Source organism: Pollachius pollachius, assembly GCF_949987615.1.
Source record: "Pollachius pollachius genome assembly, chromosome: 12".
NCBI lineage: Eukaryota > Metazoa > Chordata > Actinopteri > Gadiformes > Gadidae > Pollachius > Pollachius pollachius.
This window is the reverse complement of record NC_136945.1, coordinates 8,994,572-9,016,124: the sequence shown is the minus strand read 5'-3', so window position 1 is coordinate 9,016,124 and position 21,553 is coordinate 8,994,572. Positions and strand designations below refer to the sequence as shown.

Sequence of the window (21,553 nt, the reverse complement as noted above, 5' to 3'; positions counted from 1 at the left end):
ACGATAATATTGAATTCATTCCATCCCGTATCCCCTATGTTCTGTATAAATCAGGCAGTAAATTAACTTCATTTTGTCAATATTTCTTCCAATTTATATCAAAGAGGACAAGTCTATCTATCCTATAGTCTGACAGTTTGAAAGTGCCCCACGAGGGTATCACCGAATTAGAATGACTCGTTGGTACAATTCATCGTTGTTCTTAAATATGCTAATGTGACATTCCGATTAAGCGGCTTCTTTGATGTTCAGCAGAGATTAGAGATTCCACTGTGTTTCCTTTTGAAGCCTCTATAGGGGGGTGAGAGAGAGAGAGAGAGAGAGACAGAGACAGAGAGAGAAAGAGAGCGAGAGAGAGAGAGAGAGAGAGAGCGAGAGAGAGAGAGAGAGAGAGAGCAGCCGGCCTACAGGGAATGCAAGGGGTTAATCTCAATAAAGGGCTGAGCATGGAGCCTTCCGGAAAGTCACATGGTGTATGCTGGGAAGGGGTTGGAGTTTCAAAAGGGGAGGGAGGGAGGGGCGGAGGGAGTAAAGAGAGGGAGGGGACGCTGGGCAATGCTAAGGATGTGAAGGGGGTGGTGACTGAGGCGTGTTGCCGTAGAAACAGAGCCTTGGTTGGCCGGTGGGAAGTCAGAGGCGTTAACTGCAGCGAGATGCTGGGGAGTGACTCACGATGGGGGCACACACTCTGAATTCTAATGGAGAACAGACACACACATGCATGGACACACACAGACACACACATACACACACACACACACACACACACACACACACATACACACACACACACAAACACACACACACCTTGGTGGGTTATTTTAGCCATCGCCTCATGCTGTTCTTATTCTCTTTATAGACTGTAATGTTCCCTTCCTCTGGTTCATATTTAATGAATATGAATGTGCTGTGTGACACCGCGTCACATACATCAATAATTTATTGAGGCCAAGAAGAATCCATTGCCATATTCCTTGGTTGAACCAATGAAATGTCTTGATACATGATACAGTTTCCATTAGGATGATACAAGTCGTGCAATTAGTGGCATTACATCTACACTGCACTGCACTACTCTTCAAGGCAGCTCAATAAATAGAATGTGTTAACTATGTTCAATACCATTATTGAATTAACAACTCCTTCCTTTCTTTCCCTGGAGTGGTGTGTGGCTACATAACAGCTGGCAGGCTAAATTAATGACTATGTTAATGACTTCAAATAGATTGAAGTGAAGGTCCTCATTTTTCCATCCTGAATCTCAATCTTAATTGTGTTATGTTGTAATGAGCAGTGCTGTGTGTATGCTAAAGGTATTTGTTAAGATTTATCTCCTGACATCTTGTACATGTATACGACAGATGCCATTTGAGACTCAACAGTCAAAGGCAGGAAGAATTAATTTATAAATTATACATGAATGTTTAATAACAATATGTTAGATCTTTATTTAGGCTACACATGGAGGTTTGATAACAATATTTGATTTTATCATGTACAATTTTTTTTTTTCAGTTTGTACAGTGTGCCCTCTTTAAACATGAATGCATGTGAAGAGTCGTCCAAGTTTGACTGCTACGGGGCTGAAACACCTGAGAGATGTGAGACCCTCTACCCCCCAGTGCGAAAGCCATCGACTGGTGGATCTCACGCCACGGCTGCCTTCCCTGTCAGGCCAACATGGACAATTTGATTACCCTTTATCGTTTCTGTGAAAAACCGGAAGCAACCAGAGGCAGTGAGAGAAAAAAAAATGGCAGGGCTCTATGACGTTTTCCCGGTCACCTCACACGACAAGGCTACCACGTGGTCTCTGACCGGCCAATAACGAGAGAACTCTTCAACGGACGCGTTTCTCAGTGGTCAGCCAAGCAATGGAGCTGGCCAATGAGCAGGATTTGTTTTTGCCTTTTTTTTTCTTTGTTGTTTACTTTGTGTTCTCTGTGACGATGAGTCATTTCATTTTTGGGAAAGAATAGACCTGACTTGTATCCCAGAGTGAGTCCTACATTGTACTCCTCAGGTCAACCAACTGTCAAACTAAAGTCTCTGGTGTGCTTCTCTGCATTATGCAAAATGTATGTAGATAGTTAATTCATGACATAAATTAAATATACGTAAACATATCTATTTTTGCTAATATGGGCCTATCCTCTTTAATAAGAGGGGATATAGACTAAAAACCTATTCTGGATGGCTTGTCCACAATGATGAATTCTAATGGTAATTAAACATTTAATTGGTTCTCCCTATTACACAAATCAAGAGTCATTAATTTAGATGAAATGGAGATGTTAATTATTCTGCATCACACCCATCTACACTCTATATTAGGGTTGACATTTAGTTTCTCAGCATGTGAACTACACAGAAATCAGTTAACCAGAGATAAACATGAACAATTATAAAAAATATAAAAATGCATAAAATAAAAGGATTACTGATTAAAAATACACTATATATAGTATATATAGTATATAAATATATATATATATTTATGTTGCCATGTTCAGTAACTGTCCATGGTGCTGAACCAGAGCTACAAGGCATGCCGTCTGTTTTGTTCACATTTCCTTTCTTTTTTTTTATGTGTAAACTAAACAAAGTAGGAATACATGACTAAACAATCCACGTGTGGAATAATTATTTAGAGAAAATGTACAATTAGTCTAATCAACTGATCTGCCAAAAAAAAGTGTATGATAATGTGCCGTGATGGAACTAAGAAACCGAAAGGTAAGGTTACATGAACTTTCCATGGACGACTGCAGTGGTCGAAATGAGGCCTTTCAAATATTATACGGAGTTTGTAAAGAAACTCTATCTCCTATCCAACCAAGGGACTGGCGCTCACAATCCACATACTGATTCAATTACGCTGGAGCGTCATCCGTCGTGGTGGAGTGCATAGCGAACAGGCCTAGTAAATATGAAAAACGATGCCCCCTGGCGGATAGCAGTCAAGGACTGCTATGCCACTATGACATTGAACTTCCATCCAAAGTATAATCGTTCATGTTCTTGTGTTGCGGCTTTGGTTGACAAATCGGAATAATAAATATCTATTTTAGAATTTAGAGTTCTTGCTACATATCAACGAACAATTTATACAGCCTTAAAGTCAAATCCGAAATGTTCAATTTGACTAATTGAACATACCGTAATATGAATTTGAATAAAGTATTATAAGAACATTGAGCAACATAATATGCAAGCTGAAAACAACACACAAAGGCAGGCATACATACTACTCACAGATGCAAATTCCTACTACATACAAACAGACCCGCGCGTAGCGCAGGGTGTGGATATTTTGATATGTTGAGATGTAAAAAGCTAAAACTACAATGACAGCTATAGGGAAAACACCTACCTACTGCAGGCTCAAGATTGGGTTGGGATATTCCTTCCTTGTATATTTTCTATTGCAGCGTTACTTCATAAAAGGCACGATTTTCTTCCACCTTGAAATCAGGAGATCGTCCTCGTATGTCCCTTTCTCTTGGGGTGCTGTTGCACGGGGTCCCATCTGGCCAATTACCACAACAACAAAGCTCGAGGAAGAGAGTTGTGAGAGTTCGCCAGGTTTTCCTTGTGCTGATCACATGGATATATAATTGGATATAGGTCATACGATTGAGGCGCTACATTTACACGTTAAGGCCTATTTATATTTATATCTATATATCTATATCTATCTATCTATATATATCTATATATCTATATCTATCTATCTATATCTATATATATATATATATACATATATTTGTATTTGTAAATATATTGTTATAATCTCAAGTCTATATATGTACAGGTTTAAAATGTTATAATAATGTGCATATTTGTATTCATGAATGTACCAATTTCTTTATTTGAAGAAAACCATAGCAAACAATGACTAACACATTTTACAATGCCTAAATCTATCCTATTGCTGTGATGACCTTCGCAAACCGCTAGATGGCAATGTAGGATATCTCTTGCTTTCGAATTGTAATGCTTAAGCCAAATAAGGCATTACATAGTTTGATAAAAAAATGTATTTACCTTATATTTTGTTTAAAATGTATGCTGTGAAAAAGCTGATGAGTAGTTTTAAACAAAAACAGTCTAATCTACCGCCGTATTCACGGCCTGTCCCATGGTGAGAAACGATCGAACCCAGTGGTACCTACATCCGGTCCGACCGATAATACGTCCCCGCTTTGGTCGCATGTCTTGTCGCTTTCCATGCATGCATTTATGGTAGCAGTTCATCTCACCAGTTTTAAGGCTCTAATAAATCTCAGTAAATCCACAACGCTTATTCTTCTTTCAAAAGCAAATGTTAATATTTTTTACTCTGTAGACAACACTCGTACAAGAACGAAGTACATGTCAAGTCAAGCCAAACGTCTTTGCACCGACAGCATGTCTTCTAAAAAGATTGGCACTCACAATGGAACTTTCCACTGTGATGAAGTCCTTGCCTGTTTCATTCTTCGTCAGCTTCCCGAATATAAGGTATGCCGTTTTTCAGGAGGGAGAGTTATTACAGAAAACGGGTATGTGCATTCGTGTGGACAGTTTGCGTGTGTAACAGTTACTTATCTTGACAGGGCAAATGTCATCAATGTGCAGGTTGCTACTATGCTTTTAAGCAGCGTTTATTCTGATATGACACTCATTCAATCTTTCTAGTTAAGTAGACGTATATTTACCAGGCCTCACTATTTTGTTTTTAAATATAGAAATGCCACAATGTTTCACATTGCATATGACAGCAAGGGTAACTTGACCATAAATGACTACTAGACGTGTTCAAAAGCTGTATAGGATGCATTTGTATTGTATCAACTTCTTACTTAATTTATAGGATGCAGAGATCATTCGGACCAGGGACCCCGCGGAGCTGGCCAAGTGTGACATCGTTGTGGACGTAGGAGGAGAGTTCGACCCAAAGAAGCATCTCTATGACCACCATCAGAGGTACTGATGCCCAACACAAACACCACACATCTTTAGTGAATCGAACCAAAAGTAGCTGGCCATTGATGTTGATTTGAAGGGAGTTTGGCGATGACGGGGATGGTATCTGCTAAAAAATAATAGTACTCCTAGTTATATGACAGCTTAGTGTTTCCTAGACTAGTATGGTTTAATCAATTCATCTTAATAGACCTGCCAACATTACACACACGGTTATTCTTCATGAGTTCTGTTCTATTGTTGGAACTGAACATGTTTTCATCCTGGAACAAAACCCATTCTCTGGCTGTCTTGTTTTCCCATCCTCTTGTCTTAAAGAGAGACAGCCTGTCTCCAGACAGCCCTAATAGTAAATGGCACCAAGTTATTCAGAGTGCACTGGAAAAGCTTTTTTGAAAGCCTTTATCACGCGTCAGGGGCAGAGATTGCCTAAACGCCCCTCCCAACATGGTGTTCCTCTCCCTTCCACTTGAGTTCACTCCGATGACACCTCGTCATGTTGAATAATCAAGTGCTTTCCAGGTGTCTTGTCAGCTTAATGTCCCCGGTGGCAATTAGAGATTTCCTGTACGGTGATCCATGGGGGGGGATGAAGATATCCCCGTGGCTTGCTGCCCGGCAGGCGGTTTGCAGTAATTAGCACCTTCAAAGGAAACCTCCTGCTGTCAGATGACATGGGCAGGGAGGCTGCTGCTACATGTGACTGCCACTCACATGTCCAGGTCCCTGGAGGTGTTTATGGTGGGGACTATGAGTCAGACAGAGTGTATGACAGGTTAATTGTGGGGTGTTGGACATGCAACGGACCTTGACATTAGGATGTCACAGAAATTGCACTTCTGGTTTTGGTTCGATTTTTATTTTTCCTTTCTAATTGTTTGTATCAGTATTTATTATGACGCTATAAGCATTATTATATTAATGTAACCCTGGCCCCAGAAGGGATGTTTATGTACACAGTCATCCTTTATATCCTCCATTATATTTACGTAGCTTTTGAGCGTTGGGATTAGAGTGGCAGATTTACGTTCAGCTATAATGAACAAATCTAGCAAAAACAACCACCAATAAAACAACTACTTCACCCATGCACGTCATCACTGCATCTCTGCCTTCATCATTGCTGCTTACGTAGGTTATTGGCCAATATGTTCCCCCTTTATTGCTTTGGATGGATAAAGTGAATGCTGCAGTATTATATCCGTCTTACTGATTAAGGAGCATTTGCTGAATCAATCTGCACAAACACTGTCCTTTTTTTTTTTTAAATAAATCAACTTGAGAAGGGCAAATACCCATTTTCTATTGGGTTCATGCTCAAAACAAAGGGTATTGCATACGGATCATTTGAAATCAGTGTATCATTTGTGTTAGCATGGCAGCATATTATATAGGCAGGAAGAGAATCAGGATTGCAGCACAGCACCACCCGACTCGGCACTTAGTGACTCCGGCAGAATCTACTGAACCAGTCTGCAGTTGTTCCTGCAGGGGAACCATCCCTGTCTTTTAATTGAAGAGTTTGTGCATAAAAAAATCTCCCCCCGCTACTTGTTCCTTGGCTCTCTATCAAATGCTTCATGCCGCTCATCCTCCAATGACCTGGAGGCCATTAGGCTTCTTAACATGCGGGTGGTGCTCCTTCAGCAGGATCTCATCCACACACTCGGATGGCTGTTACCATATATTCACCCCCGTCTCATCAAATCATCCTTCACCGCTTTTGTTCTCCTCCTCTCCGCCACAGTCCACGGCCACTCCTCATAATCAGTTCGGAGAAATGTCTCTGCTCAGCCAATCAGCCGCCTAATGGTCGTGATTAGTCCCGGACCCCTTAAGCATGTCTCCAATTCATTGGTCGCCGGTGTGGAGCTTTTCCGCTGTGCTGTGAAATCCTGATTTAAGTCAAACGACCCCGTTGGAGGGGTCACTAGCTTCGGACTTCTGCATAAAAGCAAACCTCCCACTTCAAAGATGAATTTATCATCAAGCCCTCTTGCTATAATAGAAAACACATTATCTACTCAGATTTAGGCCTGTGTTGACCCAAGTATGATTACACCTGCATAATGCATTAGTTTTCTGTTTTGTAAGCAAAAACACACTGTATATACATTCAATTATATCCATCATAGATCATGATGCCACACACTCAATTGTGATCATCGTCATCAATTATAAGCCGTTCTCTCTCCAGAACTCAGTTCCTCTGAATATTAACCTAAGATGGTGCATGCAGAATAGCTAGTAGCTGCACAAAACATTGTTGGCAGCAGAGCCCTCACTAGCTAGTAATACTCTTCACACATAATCAGTTCTAAATGATCGATCGTCATGATGGGAAGAAACCATCTGGTTGGTTGGTTGCTGCGGCGGCGTTTTTGACAGCTATATCTGCGTCATATACCAGGAGCCAATTCTGTGAGGAGATAATTAAGCTTGGGTTAAGCCCACGGTGTAAGATGCCAATTAGTGGAATATTGTTCCACTCTTTTGTTGTCTAAGCTCTGCTTCTTTGCTTGTGTCGTGCCATTTTTATCAAGCGCTCTGCTCTGGAGTTATATTGACGTCATAGGCTTGGAAGAAAGCTGGAAATGTGGTCCTCAATAGAACACCATCAGATAGAGGCGGCTCATACATTCATGTAGAAATTTTTTTGGCGGTGCAAAAAGTAATGAATTATAGCTCAGGTCCTATAAACCTTGTCTAGAGTCGATAGCGATGCATAGTCAAAGATTATATTATTATTAACTTACTGGAAAAAACAAACAGATTTCAATCTTCCAGTTAGCATATATTTATGAATAAATTTAAGTCATATCTCTTTAAAGACAATAAACCTCTTTTCTCTTCTATACAAGGCTTTCTTAGTGTAACTTTAGTGAGTGTTGAGTCGGCCTCACAACTCAGACTTTGGATTATTATCTAAAGTCTGATGGCAGACAACCATAACTCCGGGTGAACGGGGCCATTTTCTGACAGTTTTCCCAATGAAAACCCCTCCTGTGTGGCTGCAGGACGTTTGGCGAGAGCTTCCATAGCCTGTGTGCGGAGAAGCCCTGGGTGACCAAGCTGAGCTCCGCCGGCCTGGTCTACGTCCACTTCGGCAGGCGGCTCCTGGCCCAGCTCACCAGGCTGGGCGAGGGCGACCGGCAGCTGGAGGTGCTGTTTGACAAGGTGAGGCGATGACGGTGACCAGCGGAAACATCATGGTTTTTTAGTGTGTGTGATGTGTGACACACCTAAGATAGTTTTTCCTTCTGTCTGTCTCACGATCCTGTGGGCTCGTTCAATTAATTATTTTCATCACGGGTTCACTTTACCGTCTCATCTATTGTTTGCCGTAATTGTTATTAGTATCTTCTTGTAATAGAAATAATTGTAGCAACTCTGCCACAATCCACCAATCCTATACAAGTGGCTCTGCTTCGCCACAAGGTGTTTTTTCTGGGCTCCCCCGATACCAAGACTTGGATGGATATAGCAGAAACTGTTTATGAGAGTTGGGAAGGTGTTTACAGCCGAGCAGGTGGTGAATACTGAAATTTCCGAGCTCTCCTTGAGTTTGTGTACTTTGATGGCTGGTTTATCCTGTGTGCATTGATTGTCCAATGCGTCACAGGTGTAATGCCCCAGAGTCTCATCACTCATGTCTCAATACTGAGTACACCTGGTCCAGCCTCGTCTGCTTGGTAGTTGGCCTCGGGAGTACAAACTGCCGGGAGAACGCAGTACAGTCGCTCTACGGTTGGAACAGCAGCGTGCTTGATGACGTCACCGTCTGAGCTCGTCGTCGGCATTACTCTAGTTGTCTTCACCCAATAAAGCGGAATGTGATATCAAACATTACCCTGCCAAATATAAAAAGCAAGCGGCTGGAAAATTGGTTGTTGTTGTGGATGTTGGTGTATTAATGAGGAGCAACAAAAGTTTTGAATGCAAAAGTACTTTGGCCAAGACTGATTTCGCACAAGTCCACAAGAATACAAGCAGAAGACAAGAAGGCTGATAGAGAAAGGGCTCCTGACTCTGGGTCAGGTGAGGCTGTGTAAACCAGCCATCAAACACCCCCACACTCCACATAGCCCCCAGCGTCACCTCGAGGCTGCACTGAATCCACTAGAGAGGGTGTCCATGTGGGTGAACCATTCTGCGAGCCTTGTCTGGGGTGTGGTTCTCCCTTAGCCTGGCTATTGCCGGACCAAGCTCAATCTTAGATTGCACGTTGGTCTGGGCAGGCTGCTGTCATTTTCTTCAGCACAAGAGGCGCGATCAACGGGCGTAGTTCAAACGACTGTACGCAATTGGCTGCTTGCCGTCGCTTTCCTGTCGTCATTGTGTTAAACCAGCCAATAGCCCGCCAGGGGGAAAAGCCAGCTTGGTGATTGGCTCCCGTAAAAGCTGATCGGAAGCAGGAAGAAATGTATTGCTCCTCTCCAGACCCTTCTGCAGGGCGTTTTCAAATCGCCGGCAGAACGGTCTAGTTCTCCCTTATAAGGCCCCTACTTCTTTGCACAGGGCCAAAGGGTAACCTCTCGATGCGTGTTCCCTTGCAGCTGTACGAGAGCTTTGTGGAGGAGGTGGACGGAGTGGACAACGGCATCTCCCAGTGCGACGGCGAGGTGCGCTACGCCGTCGGCAGCACGCTCAGCTCCCGCGTGGGACACCTCAACCCACGCTGGAACAGCAAGAGCCAGGACACCGAGGTGGGTGGTGGTGGTGGTGGTGGTGGTGGTGGAGGATGCTAGGCGGGCGTGGCCTCTTGAGGTCGCGTTCCCTCACTTTCTCTGTATGTGTGATCTGAGTTTCTTGTGTTCCGTTTTTGTGTCCGAAATAGACTTGAGAAAGCCAAAATAACATCCCAGCGTGCTCTGCGGCATACAAAACGATACGTTTCTGTTTGTTTGTTGGGTTGTGTACGAATATATGAACTGAAAGTCGTGCTCAGGGTGCTTTGGGCTTTAGTGTGTGTCCACATGCATGAGTATACATTTCTTGTTTTTTTTTGTGGGCATGGGATATGGTGTCCTAGCCTTTTCCTTTTTCTATGTGTGTGTTCGGGGAGTCTGTGACAACAATTCAAGTTTGTCAAGCCAGACCCATCGTCGAGTGATTGTTGGATCATGTCAGTATCTGCATTTAACTTAACTGCATTAAATATAGGATATTTTTAGCCTCATATACTATAATAAAGGCTTACCTAATAACCGTATGCAAATGAATACATCGGTAATACATCAATTTATTACTGGTCTCTGTGGAGGCAGCGAGCTCCAGTCTCTCTGATTCACACAATATTCCGATCCGATCATGACAAAACCCAGTGTCATGATCGATTCCGAAATTACGAATAGACTATCAATGAATACGTCGCCTAAAATCTTTCTATTGAAAACCCAAATCGATGAAGATTGTGTTATTGGCTCGCCAGTTGTTTACAGTCTCTCTGAGGAGGGTGCACTGGGGGAGCTTTTGCCTACACAGTCACTACCCCTGTTGTCTTTTTCTTCTCTGTCCTTTATTTTCCCATTCAAAAATACACCGTGGAGCCTTGCTCTTGTTTTCCGTTGTCCTGTGGTTTCCACATATTTTCAAACGGCCCCAGGCCTTCTATGACTGCCTGCAGTCACAGCAGGGTGGAATGGAACGTAGGACGATGTGACAGGCGGGGATGGCTTAAGGATGATTGCTTTGGGCCAATAAACTATGCAGTCACCAAGTGACGGCCTCTTGAGTTTTGTCCATTTCCAACTTATTTATTATTCCGCCTTAACATTTTCAGTCAGAGGACTGACTTTGCAAAGTCTATCCAGAAACACACATGTATGAATTTGGTTTTACATGGAGTACATGGAGCATACAACCATTTTTCTTTTGTTAATGTATCTGAGATGTTATCCCTGTCACAAACTGTATGTGCCGAGCAGGGGGTACCCCTGGGTTCAGGTAGGGATAATTGTTATAACTTCCTATCTATTTCTAAAAATAAAACAGATTTGAATTTCCCTGCTCCGTAGAAGGGTGCAACTTGCCCTCCCCCCCACCACTTCCACTTTAATCAGACCCCTGTGGATTGTGTGTGTGTGCGTGTCCGTGTGTGCGTGTGTGTTTTATTTACGTCCCTATTGGTGTCCATCTATCGTATCGATATTGGGGGGGATTGAGGGCGTGGCTGGTTGTTGCTGGAACCCAGTAGCAGATCATGTTTACTGAGCATTCGTTTTGTGCCTGTCTGAATTCTAGTCCAATCGTACTTGAGTTTCTGGTTCCGGGTCATTAGGTGGGCGGGGCTAATCAAGATGGCCCTGTAGGCTACTTGGGTTGGTTGTGCTTCTCATATAGAGGACTTACTCTGAAGTAACATTGAAAGGGAAATGCCTTCTCCAAGTTGGCTTCAGACATTTTATTTTAAATTAATTAATTCTGGAGATTGTATATATGCATTAATAACTTACTAGCTAGCCAGTGAGCACAATTAAGTAAAGGTTAGTGACTGAGAAGTAGGTTTTTCTATGCATGACATTCAATTCAAATGCAAAACCTTTCAGGCTTCTAAAAATGTAGTACTCACTTGGGTGAAGTTATACTGTTTGAGTCATCCTATGTGTATTAATGTTTGTGTGTGTGTGTGTCTCTCTATGTGTGTGTGTTTTCCAGGAGGGATTCAAGAAGGCCATGAAGCTCGTCGGTGGGGAGTTTCTGGATCGTCTGGACTTCTACCAGAACTCCTGGCTGCCAGCTCGTGCAGTGGTGGAAGAGGCCATGAGAGAGCGCCATCAGGTACACACGTGCACACATACACGCACACAACCACTGGTCAGTAAAGCAGGATCTAGGGTTGCCATTATGCACCGTCCTTAAAGTAAAGCGCAGAAAGTCTGAGCGTAAACCGGCGTATCCCAGGCCTGCGTTTCACCATCACATTGCTGTGGACGTGCACTTCACCCTGCTTGCGTTGCTCCACATTTCCCTGAGGTGTGCAACAAGCAATATGATCCCCGCCGCTACGGCTAGGATGTCATTTTTGATGATCCATTAGGTTCAGGGCAACAACACACTAATAGCTTCCATTAAAACACCAGACTTGTTCATTTGATCATTGGGCCACATGCTCAAGCCCTGGCCTGAACACTTTGATAATGTTGAACCTGCAGGCGGACCCCAGTGGGGAGGTGATGATCCTCTCCCAAGGTGGGTGTCCCTGGAAGGAGCACCTCTTCGCCCTGGAGAAAGAGCTGAAGGTGGACACCCCCATCAAGTTCCTCCTGTACCCCGACCAGAACGGACAGTGGCGGGTCCAGTGTGTCCCAGCTGGCCTCAGCACCTTTAAGAACAGGTGAGGGCGTCCTGGCTCCTCGCTGTTTGGTGTGATCACATTGGGATCCTTTTGGGAGATATTTAATCCTCATCAAGATAATTGAACATGTGATGAAATTGCACAATGTGCGTATCTTACTTTCTTGAATGTAACATATTTTTCAAAAGCAATGGGGGATTTATGCAGGAAAGATTTGGAGGATGAATTTCCCTTCCATTGGGCTTGGCAAACAGAACAAAACTTGCGAGCGTTGTAAGTCTGCTACATACATACATATGACCGCAGAAACAAAGTAATGATATTGTTGTTTCAAGAGCCACCCCAACAAGCCAAAGGAACATGCTTTTTGATCAATGTTGGTATTTTGCTTGGTCGAGGGTTGCTAGATATTCTGTGAGGGTTTGTATCACAAGGTGGTGGGATACAGTGACAGACAGGATTCCCTGTCTGAGATGGGCTGAGTGATCGCAACCGTGGGACAGGATTAGCATACATTTCCCGCTCATTAAACGGAGGAGGGCTGAGGAGGGTTTGACTCGTGGTCCCTTTGGAGAGAAGGAGTCTTACCAAGGTCTTGAGGAAGTCTCCAGCACCAAAGCCACGCTTTGGTTCACAGGTGCAAGGCTCTCGGCTTGCCCTGGTTTAAAGGCTTGCTGAGATTTAGCCAGTGCCCTGACAGTACACGCACACATTCACGCACAAGCGAGCACAAGCTAACACAACACAGTCGGCACACAACTCCCCCGAATCCTCGTCATTCAAGAATCTCCTTTTACTTTTATTACTGCTACTTGAGACCACGGGCAAACTAACTATAGATAGACCTGCATTTAAAAAATATATAGCATAAAGGCAGATTCATGATTTAGCCTTTATATTTTCACAACTTGCACTAGTGATGATGTTTATTTTATTTTAAATGAATGTGATACCAACTGAATTGCATTGTTGCTATTTGGCGATCTCGAAGGCCTTGATAGAAAACTCTAGTTGAAGGCAGCAATGTCCCTTTCTTGTGTGTTTGATATGTTTGTACATTCGCATGATATTAGAGCGAGAAGCGCTCCTGGCTCATCAGAATGCAAGACCCTCGGGGCCGGTTACACCGCCACCACACATCAGTTACGTCAGGGCGAGACCCCTCTCCTCATCAGAGGGTTAACCCTCTCTAATGTGTCACTGCGCCCGCCTCCCGGGACCTTGTTTTCCTAGAGAAGGTTCACATCTCCATACCCACAGTGTCACCGGCTCTGCCCTCGGGGGGGCTCTCTCTCCTCATTGGTTGTTAGCCTGGCGGCGGCCACTCTACATCTCTCTTTGCAGCCCCTGGGGATTGTCTTTTCTTATCTCTCTCTTCTCGATGTTCAGATTTTCAGTTTGGTGCTGCGTTCTTTGTGGATGTTAATCTATTGGTAGTGGTACACACGGTTTTCTTAGGAAGTTTGTTGAGAATTGTTGGTCTATTGTTGGTCTATTTCCTTCAGAAATGCCATTACGACAGGGACTCTATTGTGGCTTTAAAAAGCATCTGTCAGAGCAGTTGTTAGTCGTGTTTGTGTATAGCGCCTGTGTTTCCCTGCGGGTATATTTGTGGACATATGACTCAACATCTAGCTAAAGTCTCATTAGAAATCTCAAAAATCAAGTGCAGTGCAAGTAAAAACCTTCAAATGTAGTTTCACTGGTAACACGCCCCCCCCCCCCCGACCTACTCTCCCTAATAAAAAGCATGAAAAGTTTTGTATTACTTATTAGCAAATTTATTAATTTATTTACTATTTTTTACGTTAATTACAATTTATAATTAATTTATAATTATTCATTCCAAATCATTTATTTGTCGACATGGAGGTCTTCATTCCCGTTATGCTCCCCCATCTGGCACGAATCCCTGCTCCAAATAAGTCTACATGAGAGGGCATGAGAATATTTTCAATTTTCATTGACAGTCTCCAGTAGACTCATATAATCTCCCTGTAATTACGTTGGCTCCGGAGGGATGTACCTCCACTCACTCAGAGATCCATTAGTGATGCTCTTTTCCTGCTGGGGGAACATTCTGTTCATGGCTGTAACATCCACAACCCCAAAACCGTCTCATCAATTGGCAGTGGTCCGCTGGTCATTCCCCCTTCCTCTGTGTCTGTTAAACCCTTTTAAACCTGTGTACAGGATGTCCCGTACGTTTATCTTGGCTTTCAAAGACTGCCAATATAAAGGTTGAGGCGACGCCTTAGCCCAGATGGTAGCACGCTACGGGCAACAGGACGGATGGCTCACGCCGCTACATTTATTTCCGCCTCTCCTCCTGCTCCTCCTCCTCTTCCTCCTCAGAGCGCCTTGTACCAGTGCCATGTGTGCCCTTCCTGTGTTTGCTCTGCTCCTGACGCGTCTCATTATGAGTCTCAGTGTGGGCTGAAAGATGGGCTGATTGAAGAGTGCCATGGGGCTGCTCTCACTGGGAACCGCGCTGATCAGCAGGAAATGGAGAGAGAGGGAGCTGTTCATTGGCTGCCCATCCCCTTCCTTCCTGCGCCGCTCCACACACCATCCCTGTGCCCCCGGGAGCAAGTCGCGCGGCTCTCAGCCGGCCACGGTTTGCGTTTGTCGAGTGGTTTGGTCATGATAAGCTCGCACTTTCTCTGCTGTTATTGGCTTGGTTTAATTGTTGTTGAAAATTTCCCCAACATCCAAATCGCAGTCTCTCAAAGTTGCTCCTACTAGCTCTTTAACAGGGTTGGAGCAGGTAAAAACAGACCCAGTGTGGGTGTAACGCACATAGACTGCATAAAAAACATAATAAAACTGACTTTCGATACGTGGAAATAAAGACAAATTTTGATTTTGGGCGACAAAAATCAACAACAACAAAAAACGAGTAAGCCTACTCAATGAGATTTAGAAAACGATTTGTCTCTATAGTTGAGATGGATTGCTTTTAGTAACAAAATTATATTTTTGGGAACACCCTCCTTTCCCAATCTCTTTTGCTCGTGTGTGTGTGCGTGCGTGCGTGCGTGCGTGCATCGCACACTATCGTAATCTCGTTCCTGGGTTTTGCTTCCATTAATCCCATTTACCTTCCATTCCCCCATCGTTCTGCCCCCTCTCCTCTTATTTCCGTTCCGCCTTTCACATCCATCACTCGATCTCTCTCTGGGTGCCTCCCTATGGGCACTCAGCAACCCTCCCCAAAGGGAGGCATCCCTTCCCTTTCCTTGTCCAGTCCACTGACTAATCGAATAGGCTATTGTCCACCGTGACCTTTTCCCTTCCATCTCCTTTTCTATTGTGTTAATTTTATCTAATTCTTTTTCTACGAAGAAAAACCCAAAATATGCGTGATGAATGCATGGAACGTGGTTGTCGTGGCGCCTGTTGAAGACAATGCTGTGTGGATGGAAACAGGACTCTGGGACGCTCCTTCCACTGGGTCCCACTAGAGATCACTAAGGAGAGGATGCAGGGGGGAGGTTGTTATCACCTGTGTGTCTCTACAACAGCACCTGGGGGAAAACTATTTTCTATTTTTGTCAAAGCGCTAAGGAAATGGGAGTGAGAGCATGTGGTGTTCCTTGGCTGTAATTGCAGGCATATGGCTGGCATTATTTATTTATTTTAAAAAAAAAAAGAAAATAATGATGTAAGCCACCTCGCCCTTTGCTTACTCTGAACATAATTGCGTCTTAAAGAGGCAATACTTAGACATATCTTGTTATATATGATAGCTTTCTCCAAACTATTGTTTGTGGAGGCAAGACACTTATTGATTTTTGACCTGTTCTACTAGAGCCGCTTCCTTTGAATCAATAAATGCAACTTGCATCCACTACTTACCTTCCGGGCTTCAAGTGTCAGACAACGTCTGATCAACACTAATCCATATGTTAAGATCCATGCAACAGCAGCCTGGGGGCTCTCTGGAAGCAGTTGATTGGACCCCGCTGTGGCAGTTGTTCGCAGAGGGAGCAGTGTGAAAAGTCCAACGTGTACAAGGGGTTGTAAACTTCCAACAGACGTACAGACGTCTCCTCTAATGCCTCAGAGAGGACATCACAACCGAAGACAGCTGGCTCGATTTTAAATCATATATATATATATATATATATATATATATATATATATATATATATATATATATATGTCATCTCCTTGTTCATGCTCTCTCAAGTGATTCCAGTTTGATATTATAGGTGGGTTGTCTCTTGGAAATCCTACGCTCACCAACATTAAGAGGGGGAGTGGATAAAAAAACGTCTGTACCGGTCATCTTCATAATTACTTTTTCCCTGGCCTGTCATGGCCACAACAACAGCCCCATTCCCCTCCTTATCCTTCCCGCACTTCGGGTCTCATCAACCTTTCCTGCGAGCTTGTTTTCTGGCCGTACCGCGAGTCCATCGATCTGCAGATCCATTAAACCGTAACCAGGGGGGTTGGCGGTTTGCTATTCCACCTCACCATGCCTGGTGCTCCTATTACCAATGGTCACCATGTACTTAGGAAAGTGTGATTAAGATGTTGAGTTGAAACCTGTCTGTTGTTTCCAAGCCTTGGTCAATAGTCAGAGGTATAGACTTGGAACTGCGCACACTCTCAAAGGATGTGATGGTATATTTCATCAGGACGCCCTTGAAAGTAATATTTGAGATGGTGCAAACGTTTCCCCACACCACGGGAACAGCAATAGCTTAGGAGGTAGAGCAGGTTGGCTGGTAACCGCAAGGTTGCGCGCTCGATCCCTGACTCCCTGAGTGTCGAGGAGTCCATGAGCAAGGCACCTAACTCTAACTGCGCCCAACGTACTTGCTGTTGCCTTGCGTGGTTGACTCCGCCGTCGGTGTGTGAATGTGTGCATGAATGGGTAAATGTCAGGCAATAAAGCGCTTTGAATAAAAGCACTATATACATGCAGTCCATTTACCATTACATGGAAACGAAAAAAAATAGGTTCTTGCGAAAGCTAAACATATCTGAGTCTCACAGAAGGGCTTCTAGGCGGGAAACGGTGTGCCAGATATCCCGCTAAAGTGTTAGCATTGTCCCTCCAGCTCGTTTGATGTGCACTCCTGGTAATTCATGGCAGATCCAATCATCTCCAGCGCCTCCGATTGTCTATTGACTTCACCGGCGTTGTGCGCTGCACACGCCAACCTTGCTGCCCGTTTTTCGATGTTATGAGAGAGGAATCCATGGGCTTTAGACGCACTCCAGTCACACAGGAAGGGGAATATATTGGAAAGCCGTAGCAGGCTGCCTATGATTGCAGCTTTTCACCCAGCCAGGTATACTGTATGTGCTTTACTTTTCAAAATGAAATCTTGAAGACTTTTGGTAGGAATTCGACAACAAGAAATCGAATTCAACAATTTTTTCTCGAATTTAATAGAGTTTAGTGTTTATAAAAAAAATCTCCCATTTCCTTGATTCACCTTATAATACTCAAACCACGACCCAACCACAACTACAGTGCCTTGCAAAAGTATTCACCCCCCTTGGCTTTTTACCTATTTTGTTACATGACAGCCTTTAGTTCAATATTTTTTTAATCTGAATTTTATGTGATGGATCAGAAGACAATAGTCTAAGTTGGTGAAGTGAAATGAGAAAAATATATACATAAAACTATTTTTTAGAAATAAAAAACTGAAATTTGGCATGTGCATATGTATTCACCCCCTTTGTTATGACGCCCAGATAAACCTCTGGTGCAACCAATTACCTTCAGAAGTCACAGAATTAGTGAAATGATGTCTACCTGTGTGCAATCTAAGTGTCACATGATCTGTCAGTACATATCCACACATTTTTTGAAAGGCCCCAGAGGCTGCAACACCTAAACAAGAGGCACCACTAACCAAACACTGCCATGAAGACCAAGGAACTCTCCAAACAAGTCAGGGACAATGTTGTTGAGAAGAACAAGTCAGGGTTAGGTTATAAGAAAATATCCAAATCTTTGATGATCCCCAGGAGCACCATCAAATCTATCATAACCAAATGGAAAGAACATGGCACAACAGCAAACCTGCGAAGAGACGGCCGCCCACCAAAACTCACGGGCAGTGCAAGGAGGGCATTAATAAGAGAGGCAGCACAGAGACCTAAGGTAACCCTGGAGGACCTGCAGAGTTCCACAGCAGAGACTGGAGTATCTGTACATAGGACGACAATAAGCCGTACGCTCCATAGAGTTGGGCTTTATGGCAGAGTGGCCAGAAGAAAGCCATTACTTTCAGCAAAAAAACAAAATGGCACGTTTTGAGTTTGCGAAAAGGCATGTGGGAGACTCCCAAAATGTATGGAGGAAGGTGCTCTGGTCTGATGAGACTAAAATTGAACTTTTTGGCCATCAAAGAAAACGCTATGTCTGGCGCAAACCCAACACATCGCATCACCCAAAGAACACCATCCCCACAGTGAAACATGGTGGTGGCAGCATCATGCTGTGGGGATGTTTTTCAGCAGCCGGGACTGGGAAACTGGTCAGAGTTGAGGGAAAGATGGATGGTGCTAAATACAGGGATGTTCTTGAGCAAAACCTACCTCTACCACTCTGCGTGATTTGAGGCTAGGACGGAGGTTCACCTTCCAGCAGGACAATGACCCCAAACACACTGCAAAAGCAACACTTGAGTGGTTTAAGGGGAAACATGTAAATGTGTTGGAATGGCCTAGTCAAAGCCCAGACCTCAATCCAATAGAAAATCTGTGGTCAGACTTAAATATTGCTGTTCACAAGCGCAAACCATCCAACTTGAAGGAGCTGGAGCAGTTTTGCAAGCAGGAATGGGCAAAAATCCCAGTGGTAAGATGTGGCAAGCTCATAGAGACTTATCCAAAGCAACTTAGAGCTGTGATCGCTGCAAAAGGTGGCTCTACAAAGTATTGACTTTAGGGGGGTGAATAGTTATGCACATTGACTTTTTCTGTCATTTTGTCCTATTTGTTGTTTACTTCACAATAAAAAAAACAAAAACATCTTCAAAGTTGTAGGCATGTTCTGTAAATTAAATTATGCAAATCCTCAAACAATCCATGTTAATTCCAGGTTGTGAGGCAACAAAACACGAAAAATGCCAAGGGGGGTGAATACTTTTGCAAGGCACTGTATGTTCCTTCACAGGGGCATATATCAGTATACGTGGGTGTGTTACCAACTCAACTCTTCCCTCTCCGGCTGCAGGCTCTCTCTGCTGGAGGAGTGGCGCGGCATCAGGGACCAGGCACTCTCGGACCTCAGCGGGATCGACGGCTGCATCTTCGTCCATGCCAGCGGCTTCATCGGCGGGAACAAGACGAAGGAGGGGGCCCTGGAGATGGCCCGGAGGACCATGCAGGCCAGCGCCCTCGCACCCACCAATGGTAGCACTTGAGTCCCTCACAAATCACACTCAGCGGAGGGCTTTGCAGTCAACTGAGGGTCGCTCAAGCTAGCCATCAGTCAGGCTAGCTAGCTTGAGTGAGTGGGGCATGTCCTAGCCATGACTAATGATACATTTTAGTCGTTTTATTTTTGTTTATTTTTATGTTCAGGAAATTAAATGTAAAATTGTCATCCTATTACATTGGACTGAAGTGTCGAACATACCTTTCCTCTACTTGCTTGTTCTTTTTGAATAATAAAAAACATTTTCTATAGAAAATTCTATTTAGTCCCTGTGTGCTTTAGACAAAAACAAGGTGATCATCCTACATCGTAAAACATTAAATAACTTTGATGGGCTTTTTGCAGTTAGGCTTTCTGTTCTAACAAGAATAAATGAATAATACGAATGATTGTAATGAATAACGCTAACACTGAAACCAAAGAAACCAAAAAAAACATGTTCACACTCCCTTATGTTCAGACTGCACCATTGAGTATTCCTTTGCCACTTTATAGGTAGCATCAATGCATTGGTGGCATCAATATCAACAAAAGGTGTCCCGCTCAGGTGCAACAGGTCGGTGTTGAAGCACCACACATGCATGGCAGAGATGTCCATCTGTAGTTGTAACTTACCCCCCCAAAATGTGTACATATAATTAAACTGAACCGAATGCTCAATATCTCGGCATTAATCCTCATAAGGGACGGCACCAAAAGACGAGCTCTTAGGCTCTAAGGTTTGCTTTAATTTGGTCAATACTTTCATCATGCCGACACTAATGGCGACAGTCCAGACACGAGCGTATTTCAAAGCCCCCCACATCAAAGCAGCAATAATCAACCGTGATTAATCCCGAGAAATAAATTTCTCATTGGCACGAAAAGGTGATTCTACTCGTCTGCCATATTATATTTTAGTATATGAGAAGAACGGTTCATTTAATTTGCACTTAATGAAGTGGGTGAACACTCATTGATTGCCGTATTAAATGTGCCACAATATTCCGCTATCTTTTGAGGTCGCAATTTTGCTTCTCCTCCCTGATGCTCACCCCATTACTACTGTGCATAATTGCTCGGTAATTTCATTGTTTAGCAACCTTATTTTTATTCCCTCATTGTGCCAAACTCATCAGTGAGCCAATGTCAAAGCAGGCAGCTAATTGTTTCATTTCATTGTTAATTACATCTGTCAGAGCTGCTCAGCATCAAGTCTTTTGATGGCCCTTCACAAGCTGTTCCTTCCCCCCCATGCTGAACAACACAGAAACCCTTTATCGTCATGGCTCGTGATTACTGCTATTCCTTCTCAAGGTAATACAGAACCACTCTCCAGACCATTTGGGCCTGTAGCGTTTTCAGATGGATGAAAATCTTCCGTCTGTCATTTTGCTCAAGGCAAACGTTGATTTAACTGTTGTTAAAGGAGTATATCCTCGCTTGATGGAACGCCTTTCACCGGACAAGACGCACACACGTTAACACACACCATTTTCGCCTGTCCCTCCATCTTGTACAAGTAGGTCTACACACTCCAGTTTCAGCATTATTGGTATTCATGTGGTTTTGGTTGGATTCGAGCCAAGCTCTCAATCTAATCAACTGGAATGGAGGTATGACACAATCCTGGTGCTAGTCACATGTTGCTGACCATGTTTTAATCTCCTCCCACTGATCTGATAAGGACAGGACTTGAGTCATACAAACCCAGGGTGGCATTCATGGCATGGAAATAAAAAGTTGAAGAAATTATTATTAAGTAATGTGGATATGTGAGTATTGTATAACACTGCTTTTCCAGCAAATGTAATTTCAGTTCAAGCCACAAGCATGAGGAAATTGCTTGACAAACCATATTACTGCATACCTTTCAGAAGGTGTTGCATTGTGACACA

General features: G+C 43.6%; 1 protein-coding gene across 1 annotated transcript; it reads left to right on the top strand.

The window, feature by feature from the left end:
* The first annotated feature begins 4,225 nt into the window (after nucleotides 1–4,225).
* Nucleotides 4,226–19,924, top strand: myg1 (myg1 exonuclease). Its single transcript, XM_079747834.1, has 7 exons — nucleotides 4,226–4,503; nucleotides 4,856–4,968; nucleotides 7,986–8,145; nucleotides 9,525–9,674; nucleotides 11,626–11,748; nucleotides 12,123–12,304; nucleotides 19,473–19,924. Exons 1-7 carry the CDS (start codon nucleotides 4,231–4,233, stop codon nucleotides 19,660–19,662), a joined length of 1,191 nt encoding a protein of 396 aa, XP_079603960.1. The 5' UTR covers nucleotides 4,226–4,230; the 3' UTR covers nucleotides 19,663–19,924.
* The last annotated feature ends 1,629 nt before the right edge of the window (nucleotides 19,925–21,553 follow it).